The sequence below is a fragment of the Mesoplodon densirostris genome, chromosome 16 (assembly GCF_025265405.1).
Source record: "Mesoplodon densirostris isolate mMesDen1 chromosome 16, mMesDen1 primary haplotype, whole genome shotgun sequence".
NCBI lineage: Eukaryota > Metazoa > Chordata > Mammalia > Artiodactyla > Ziphiidae > Mesoplodon > Mesoplodon densirostris.
This window is the reverse complement of record NC_082676.1, coordinates 38,494,491-38,503,720: the sequence shown is the minus strand read 5'-3', so window position 1 is coordinate 38,503,720 and position 9,230 is coordinate 38,494,491. Positions and strand designations below refer to the sequence as shown.

The 9,230-nt window shown below is 53.5% G+C and overlaps 1 protein-coding gene across 2 annotated transcripts in view; it reads right to left on the bottom strand.

The window, feature by feature from the left end:
* Positions 1 to 3,895: 3,895 nt before the first annotated feature.
* The window catches only part of CLIP2 (CAP-Gly domain containing linker protein 2), an 80,922-nt gene continuing 75,587 nt past the window's right edge, over positions 3,896 to 9,230 (bottom strand). For both annotated transcript variants that reach the window (XM_060119972.1, XM_060119971.1), the window contains one exon: positions 3,896 to 5,973. In XM_060119972.1, the coding sequence (XP_059975955.1) occupies positions 5,962 to 5,973 (12 nt within the window). In that variant the 3' untranslated portion in view covers positions 3,896 to 5,961. The remainder of the gene's footprint in view (positions 5,974 to 9,230) is intronic.

Sequence of the window (9,230 nt, the reverse complement as noted above, 5' to 3'; positions counted from 1 at the left end):
ATACTGTAGAAAGTATGGAAGTGCTGAAAAAACAAAAGGATGAGGGCACATCAAAGGGACCAAAGGGACAGGGGATGGGACTTCCCTGGTGGTTAAATGGTTAAACCTCCACCTTCCAATGCAGGGGGCATGGGTTCAGTCGGGGAACTAAGATCCCACATGCTGCCAGGTGCAGGCCAAAAAAAACCAAAACAAAACAAAACAAAAAGGGACAGGGGAGCCAACTGAAGGCACACCCAACGGTCAGGGCTAGGACAAGTTGAACAACAAAGTAAATAACAATTGTATCGGATAATAACCCAAAGTACGGAATAAATATCTATGAATCCATAGCGAAATAAATACATAGATAAATAAATGGGGGAGAAGAAAAACTCTCTCTTACAGAACAATTCCAGTTAATAAATGGAGACAGAATGAGAGAACTAGAAAACCACTATTAGAATATCATAGTAATAATTACAGCAGGCAAGCTCCGTGGACAGATGCAAAAATCAGTGGTGAAAGTTTAAGGAGAAATGGGACATTTGCATAATCTCAAAGTATATCCTCCAAAATAGTTACGATTAGAAATGGAAAAAAAGAGTAATTTGACAGTGGAGAATCCTAGTGAGACAGGCTGGGACCTGGGACCCTTTGCTGCAGTGCTGCAATGCTTGCACCTGGACACACCTCTCCTTGAGCAACAAAATACAAAGAAACTGTATGGGACTAAAAATAACTGCGTGCATGTGCAGTTGGGGCAAATTCTGGACCCAAAATATACAAAGAGACCAAAAAAACCCAACCGCCACTTTTGAAAAGGCTGGGGCAAAAACAGGTTGTCTGGAGCAAAAGCAGGGTACTGCACCTGGCCCCTGCACACAACATCACCTAAGGGGTGGGCAAAACGCCTAAGCCAACCCTCCGGCCCGACCCCTGGACACACCCCTACTCTTACCCCATATAAGAAACAAGCTTGCCGCCCTCAGGGAGTGAGCAAGCAAGGGAACCTGTTGTTTGTTCTCACTGCCCCCTGCTGCAGCAGGGGCCCCAGTAAAGCCTTGCCCAAATTTCTTGTCTGGCCTCTAGTCAATTTCTATTGATTGGGGAAGGCCAAGAACCCTGGTCGGTAACACTAGCACACATCACCTTAACCAAGCGATCAAGGTCATCAGTAATAACACAGATTGATTGAAATCAGGTGCCCCTGATATGGTGCACCCAGAGGGCACATCCCCTCGGGGCTCCATCTAATCGTGAGAAAACACCAGACAAACCAAGCTGGGGGACATTGTGCAAGACAGCTGTTCCATGCTCTTCAACTGTGTCAAGGTCGTGAAAGACCAGGAAAGTCCACTAAACTACAGACTGGATGACGAATCCATGCCCTGTGGGATCCGGATGGGATCCCGGACCAGAGAAGGGATATTTAGAGGGAAAACTGGTGAAATCCAAATAAGGTCTGTACTTGAGTCCACAGTACCCTACCAGTGTCAGTGTTCTAATTTGGATCATCGTCCTGTGGTTGGACAAGAGGTTTACTCTAGAGGAAGCTGGTGAAGGGTGTGTGGGAGTTCTCTCCGCAGCTCTTCTGTATGGCTGACATTATCTCAACACTTAAAAGTTAGGAAAGTCAAGGGGACTTCCCTGGCGGTCCAGTGGTTACGACTCTGCGCTTCCACTGCAGGGGGCCCGGCTTCGATTCCCGCTTGGGGAACTAAGGTGCTGCATGCCGCGTGGTGCAGCCCCCCCCAAAAAAATCGACCCGGGGTGGTGTCAAGACACCCTCTGCCCAGAGTGGCGGGCTCCCGCCCCTGCCACCCATACCCCAGACCCGGTCCTGGGGGGAGCAAGCTTGCTGCCTCTAAATTGGACTGTCCAGGGGCCCACCAAGCTGGGGGTGAGGGCTCCCAGGGGCCTGCAGATGGAGAAAGGACAACTTCCCTGCTAGGCTGGGAGAGTGAAGGAAACCACCAGGTGTAGCCCATAACCTAAGGGCTTCTCACGGTCTCATTTAGACCCCACGGTGCACAAGATCCGTTTTATTTTCTCCATTTTACAGATGAAGAAACTGAGGCTCAGGGAAGCGGAGAAATGGACCTGGCCCACAGCCAGAGGGTGGCGGGCTGGGCTGGACCCCAAGGACGTCCAGTGCCTGAGCTCTTCCCAGGGTGATGCTGTCAGAGACACCCCCCCAAGGGGTACAGCTCTGAAGGGCTCAAGGCTGCCCTCCAGGTCTTTGACTTTGCACACAGCTCCCTGAGTCCCCACCCCTGGGCTTCCTGCCCCTCAGGCTTTGAGCCCCTGTGAGCAGGACTCTGGTAGGCTGTCGTCACCACTTCACCCCTGGCGGACGGCCGCCCTCATCCTCCTTCAGGTGTCCTCCTTTCATCCCGCACCTCCTGGATGCCAAGCCCTGGACAGATAAGGACTCAGGAAGCTCCTTCCATGAGATTCAAGCCCCCCTTCTCCATCTGGCCTCAGGTCGCATGCACCCTCAGCCCCGCGGCTGTAAGGGCCAGAGACACCAGGCCCCTCGCCCTCCCCTTGACAGTCCCTGCCTGCCCACACTTCCTTCCTCCCTGCCCCCGCTGCCAGCAACCTCTTCTTCACGGCAGCTAACAAAGGGTTACGTCAGGGTTACGTCGACTGCTGGCCTGGGAGCCATGAGCGGGTGGGGGGGTCTCTCTCTTCTCCGACCACGAGCCCCCAGCGTGGAGTTCCCACCGAAGGTTAAACTGGTCCTGGAAACGCTTTACCTTGGGGAGGGTGACCCACTTAGCGTCATCGCCTGATGGGTGACTGGGCTAACACGGTGCCTTGGGTAAAATGGAAAAAAAACCCGATAAGTCACAGCGGTGTTTGGTAAGTCTCAGAGGAAAAGATCTTTGCAGAAGCTCTCTGAATTTCAGAATACTGGGCTGATGAGTTCTGGAAAGATAAAGACCATTTATATTGGAGGCGGCAGAAACCTAAGAATTGGCTGCTGTTTCAATCTATCCCAGATCTGCCCCGGATGGACACTGTGTTGACTGCTCTCCATCTGTCCCCACCTCCAGACCCACTGTGCACCCACCTCTCCATCTTGGCTGTGCCCCAGGAGCTGACCTCTATGGCCTCCAATAGGCTCCCTTGCCTTGGCTTCTGCTTGTGTTCAGCCAATGGGAGGGGCTGGCAAGAGCGGCGGGGGGGTGGGGGGGTAGTAGAGACCCTCATAGGTTTCCTTTGCCCTGTCCACACCTGTGCACACAGCCCCTCCTTAAACTCTTATTCCCCCTCGCACGGCCCCACTGCTTCCTCCAGGACTCTGCTGATACAGTGCCTGAGAAAGAGCACAAAGCTTCTGGGTACATCCAGCTGTTAACCTCGAGAGCCTTGTTCAGTCTCCATGGGGGCGGGGGGGTGGAGGACCCTCAACTGCACAGCCTGCAAAATGACCATAAAGCTTGCAAAACGTTGACCATTTGATCCACAGACATCTTGCTGCAGGAGACAGGATTAGCTCACTGAAGTTTTAAAAGTGTTCTCACCAAACGCATCAAATTTGTGTTAGCTGATCCATCACTATTTTGTACATACTATTTTGTATTTTCAATTGTTCCTTGTGGGCCCACTTATACCTCCAACAGATTCAAATCCAACCCCCCAGACCTCTCTGGCAACCTTGCCTGGCCTCCACTGCTGTCCCCCGTCTCTGGTTCTCTGCCTGTTCTTGCTGAGCTCCCTCTCCTTGGACATGGCAGCCACACCAGGCCCTCTGAGGCTCTCATCAGCCATTCACACCTGAGTAAGAATTAGCTGGCAGTCCACAAGGAACAGGATCAAGACACACTCCTGGCACCAGGGTGCCAGTGAGCTGAGAGAGGATGGGGGAGCCCAGGGAACCCACAGAGAGAAGCAGAAACTGCAGGGGTCCTGGACCTCAGTCACAAGCTTTATTGTCTCGAGCACGGACTCGCCACACTTCAACAATTCCACTTTGGGGAAGGGAAGGGTGCGGGAGGACTTGGGGAGGGGGCGTGGCTGAGCGCACACTGGGCAGGCGCAGACGCTCACAGGGAAAGCGCTTGCCACCTGCCAGCCTGCCCCGGGGGCTCAGCCCCTCCCGGTGTGGGCTTTTGGCTGTTAGTAGACTAATCTCCAGTGGGCAGGGCAGCTGCCTGATTTTGCTGGAAAGAGTAGAATTTGACTCTGGGTTAAGCCACTACAGCGTTGCTTCTAGACCGTTGTTAATAAAACCGCATGCAAGAGCTACCGAAAGCCAACGGGGAGAGGGGAGGGGGCCGATGGGACTAACTGGCCACCCCCAGGATGGGCTGCTTTGGGGCAGGGACGTGAGCACCACCCACCTGTCCCCAGGAGCACTCAGAGGCTACCTGGGCTGCTCCCAGGGCACCAACTGCATACCTGTCCTGGTGCAATTCAGGAACACCGAGATGGGCCATCAGACCACCCCCCCCACCAGACCCTAGTGGGAGAGGCCCCTGTGAGCACTCTCCCTGAGCTGGGGGAGGAGGGGCAGGCCCTCCACAGAGACGCTGCAGGGTACAAGGCAGTCACCCGTGGGCCCTCCAGCTCTAAAAGTGGGGGCTTTGGGCAGACGCTGTCTTTTCCCACCACACATGAGGCTGGAGTAACTTGGCAGGGCTTGAGGGGAAGCGGGGGAGGCAGGGAGATTTTTCTTGTCCCAATCATCCTTGGGCTCTTTTCTTGGCTACAGAAGACAGGGCTTAAAAAGCCCAAGGCAGATGCCTTGTACCACTGAAAGGGGGCTGTTGGGATGTGTGTTCCTGTGCATGTGTGGCCACGCCCCCCCGAAGGCTCACCCATGTGTCCCTGGCTGTGTATGTGCACGGTAAGGTCGCAGGAGCACTTGCAACGCGTGTGGTCACGGCCCTGCCAGGCCTGGGGCTTGGTCCTGGAACCCGAGGGCGAGCGTCCATGTGGTCTGAGTGTGGCTGACTGCAAAAGTCCCACCTACACGGCACGTGTGCACGCATGACCCCCTGAGTGTGTGTGCCAAGGGTCAGTGGGTGTATATGTCGGGGTCTGCAAGGGTGAATCTGCAGATGGCAGGCCCGGTTTCGGAACAAGTCAACCCAGGGGACAGCATATTACTGACCAGTCAAAACATACCCAGAGCCCTAGTCCTGGGCCCCCTGGGGCCACCCTTTTCCAGCTCCAAGCCAGGTCACTGGGGGTAGGGGGTGCAGGAAGGAGAGGGGCTTCCAGACTTTCCTAATACTGTGGCTCCCGGCCTTGGTGACAACCCTCCGGCCAGCAGCTCGGAGCTGTGTGTGCGTTGGGGTCAGGGTGGGAACGAAGGGCCTCACCTCCCAGCACTTTGAACCTGGGGCCTCACTGGGCAGACGGGCTGAAGGGAACTTGTACCACTGCATGAAAGAGGCTCAGTATGCGGGGACAAGAAGCCCTGGGGACTGCCTTGGCCTGGAAGCAGCTGCAGAAAAGGGGGTCCCCCACCTGGCTCCTAAGGGCTGGACTTCCCTCTTTGTTGCCTGAAGGAGAAGCTGGAGCCCTCCTCTGGCCCCTTCCTGGGACAATGGCTCTGGGGTCTGAGAGGGACCCAGGAGAAGAAGGGGAAGAAAGGGAGGGCAGGGACGTGCCCAAAGGGCCAAGATGGTCCACAGGGCAGCTCCTTCTGGGGAGGGGGCCTGGCCGGATCACATCGGCCTCCCCAAACCAACTCCAGAAACTGTCGGGGTGTCCAGGGTGTCCAGGCTGAAGGTCCCGGGGACCAGGCCGGGGTTGTACCGCCTTCTGTGGAAGGTCGTGCTTGAGGAAGCCTCCTGGTCCGGCAGGGGGGTCGGGGTGGGGGATTGTCCGCGGCGGTGGGTACGTTATTGTTACACTGTTCTCTTCTCCAAAGCAACAGTCCTGGCCCCTGCCTGGAGGTGGCGCCGCTGGGGCAGGCTGGAGGGGCTCTGGTGTGGACCGGCAGCTCCACAGTGTCCCTCAGGGTCAGTGCTTGTCCTGGAGAGAGAATGGGCTTGGTCAGCAAGTGTCTCAGTGGGCATAGGGACAAGCGACAGAGGGGGTGGGGTGGGGCTGGGGGAGGAGACCCACCTGGGCCAGGTAAAGGGAATAGCATGTGCAAAGGCCCTGAGGCAGGAGCATTCTCTTTGCTGTGTGTTTGGGGCATGGTGAGACAGGAGGCAGGGTGGGAGCAGTTTATGAGAATTGAGGGGAAGAGGCGAGAGCGGGTGGGTTTTACAGACAGCTCTGAGGGCCTGCACGGAGGCTGGATCCGAGGAAAGGAAAACTAGTGCTGAGACCCCAAGCCTCAGTTTTTGCGTCTGTAAACCAGGATGACCCCCATGTGCCTTGCAGGACAAAGCCGCACAAGGTCTGGACATCAACTCCCAGGGCGCCTGGTACAGGCAGCTCCTCTGCAGACACAACCCCACCACGTCCCACTACAGCTCCGTGCCTCCACCCTGCTCCCAGGTCCTGTGCAGGGTCCCCTCCTCCCCGCGCCCATCTCTCTCTCTCTGCTTCTCACTCACAGGGCCAGGCCCTCGGCAGATGCTGTGGCCAGGGTTCTCCTGTCTCTACATGAGCGCCTGCGGCCGTGGTCCCACTGGCCAAGTTGGAAGGACAAGCCTTCCTTCCTGTGCTCCAGCCTCACTGGCCCAAACACACAGCGAGCCAGGGACAGAGCCTAATCGGGCTAGCACCTGGGCCCCAGGTGGGCTCTCTAACACTGTGGGTGAATGCCAGTGGCTAACTGTGGGGTGGAGGCCACCAGGCACCCGCTTAAAACACAACACAGCAAAGACATTCCCAGCAAGGGAGTCAGGCCCATGAAGTTTTAGGAAACAAATTTTCCACCCACAATTTTATAAAACATAGACTTTACAAAGACTGCTTAAGGAAGAGAGAAAATATTCAGTGAAAAAAACCAAGAGGTGAAATTGAATATAGAGCACACTACCTACTCCATTAACTTAATTTAGGGAGGTCCCTGGCGGTCCAGTTGTTAGGACTCCACGCTTCCATTGCAGGGGGCCCAGGTTTGATCCCTGGTGGAGGAACTAAGATCCCACAAGCTCTGCGGCGTGTCCAAAAAAATAATAATAATACAATACAATACAGTACAATAATTTATATGTAACTTTGCAAGCCTCACGGTAAAGACCGGCTCAGGCAAGATCCATGAATGGATGATGAATCCAGGGGACACCTGGGTGACGAGCAGAGGATCCACAGGGTCTTCCAGGGTCTCCACCAAACGCTCGTTAGGAAATAACCAGCAACTATACAGCGGAGGAATCAGACACCACCCTGACCAGGTGATCAAGATTCACATCAGGAATGAAGGGCAGATGGACATCACACACTGCAGTCGTGGTGCCCAGAGAAGAACGTGGCACTGACTGTGTATTCCAGCCTCAGTTGTAGAACCTGGCTCTGAGCAGCAGGAGCCATCAGACGAACCCCAAAGGAGGAATCTTCTATTAAAAAAGGAGGGAGGGGCTTCCCTGGTGGCACAGTGGTTGAGAGTCCACCTGCCGATGCAGGGGACACTGGTTCGTGCCCCAGTCCGGGAAGATCCCACATGCCGCGGAGCGGCTGGGCCCATGAGCCATGGCCGCTGAGCCTGCACGTCCGGAGCCTGTGCTCCGCAACGGGAGAGGCCACAACAGTGAGAGGCCCACGTACCGCAAAAAAAAAAAAAAAAAAAAAAAAAAAGGAGGGAGGACTGTATTTCAAAAACGTCAATGTCGGGACTTCCCTGGTGGCGCAGTGGTTAGGATTCCGCCTGCCAATGCAGGGGTCACGGGTTGGAGCCCTGGTCTGGGAAGATCCCACATGCCGCGGAGCAACTAAACCCATGCACCACAACTACTGACCCTGCGCTCTAGAGCCCGTGAGCCACAACTACCGAGCCCGCGTGCCTAGAGCCCGTGCTCCGCAACAAGAGAAGCTACTGCAATGAGAAGCCTGAGCACCGCAACGAAGAGTAGCCCCAGCTCACTGCAACTAGAGAAGGCTTGCGTGCAGCAATGAAGACCCAACGCAGCCAATAAATAAATATCAATGTCATAAAAATCAAAGTGAAGCTGAGGAAATGTTCTAGATTCAAGAAGACTAAAGAGACATAACAAGTAAATGCAATGAGCTGACTCAACCTTAGACTGGATCCTGTACTGAGGGGGAAAGAGCTTTGAAGACACTCCCTGGTCAAGTGAAGAAGCTGGGTATGGAGAGTGATTGGATATAAATCTCGTATCAGCATTACATCTGCTGAGATTTTTTTTTTTTAATATATTTATTTATTTGGTTGTGAAGGGTCTTAGTTGTGGCAAGTAGGCTCCTTAGTTGTAGCTCTCGGCTCCTTAGTTGTGGCACGTGGGCTCCCTTTAGTTGTGGCAGGCAGGCTCCTTAGTTGCGGCTCACCAGCTCCTTAGTTGTGGCATGCAAAACTCTTAGTTGTGGCATGGATGTGGGATCTAGTTCCCTAGCCAGGGATCAAACCCAGGCCCTCTGCACTGGGAGCGTGGAGTCTTAACCACTGTGCCACCAGGGAAGTCCCTGAGATTGTTAACTGTACTGTGTTTATGTAAAATCACGTCCTTTTTCTCAGGGAATACGGACTGAAGTATTAAGGACCATGACACATGCAATTATACTCAAATGGTTCAGAAAAATACTCCACGCATATAACACACACATCTACACATAGAGAACAAAAGATAAAGCAAATGGGGCAAAAGATGAACAACATGTTATGTTGGGGAAAAGGAGAGCTGATGCTCTAGGTGCTATTTTTATTCTTGCCACTTTTTTGTCAGCTTGAAATTATTTCCAAATAAAAAGTTAATGTCTAAGTTGTCAACTATACTTCAATAAGTGTTTTTTTAAAAGTTAATGTGTACACACATCTGCAGACATATACATACACACATAACAATTCTAGTTATTTGCAGGAGTTCTGTTCTACAGAATCACACAGATGCGGAATCAGCAAATACTGAACCATCGCTCCCAGTGGAAATACAAAGTTCCTGCGAACCTCTGGTCTGACATTTTCATTGATTGATCAATATGTAACCATGTTTCATGTGTGCTTCTGTTTAAAGACACCTCACTGAATATATATTGTTGACTCATTAATAATGAACTCAAGGCCAGCAGCACCATAACTCATGCCTGAATGAAGCTTCTCTAAAGTACTTTCTGGAAGGCACATTGCAGCCTTCTTGCACTTAGGAACACTAGACAGCTCT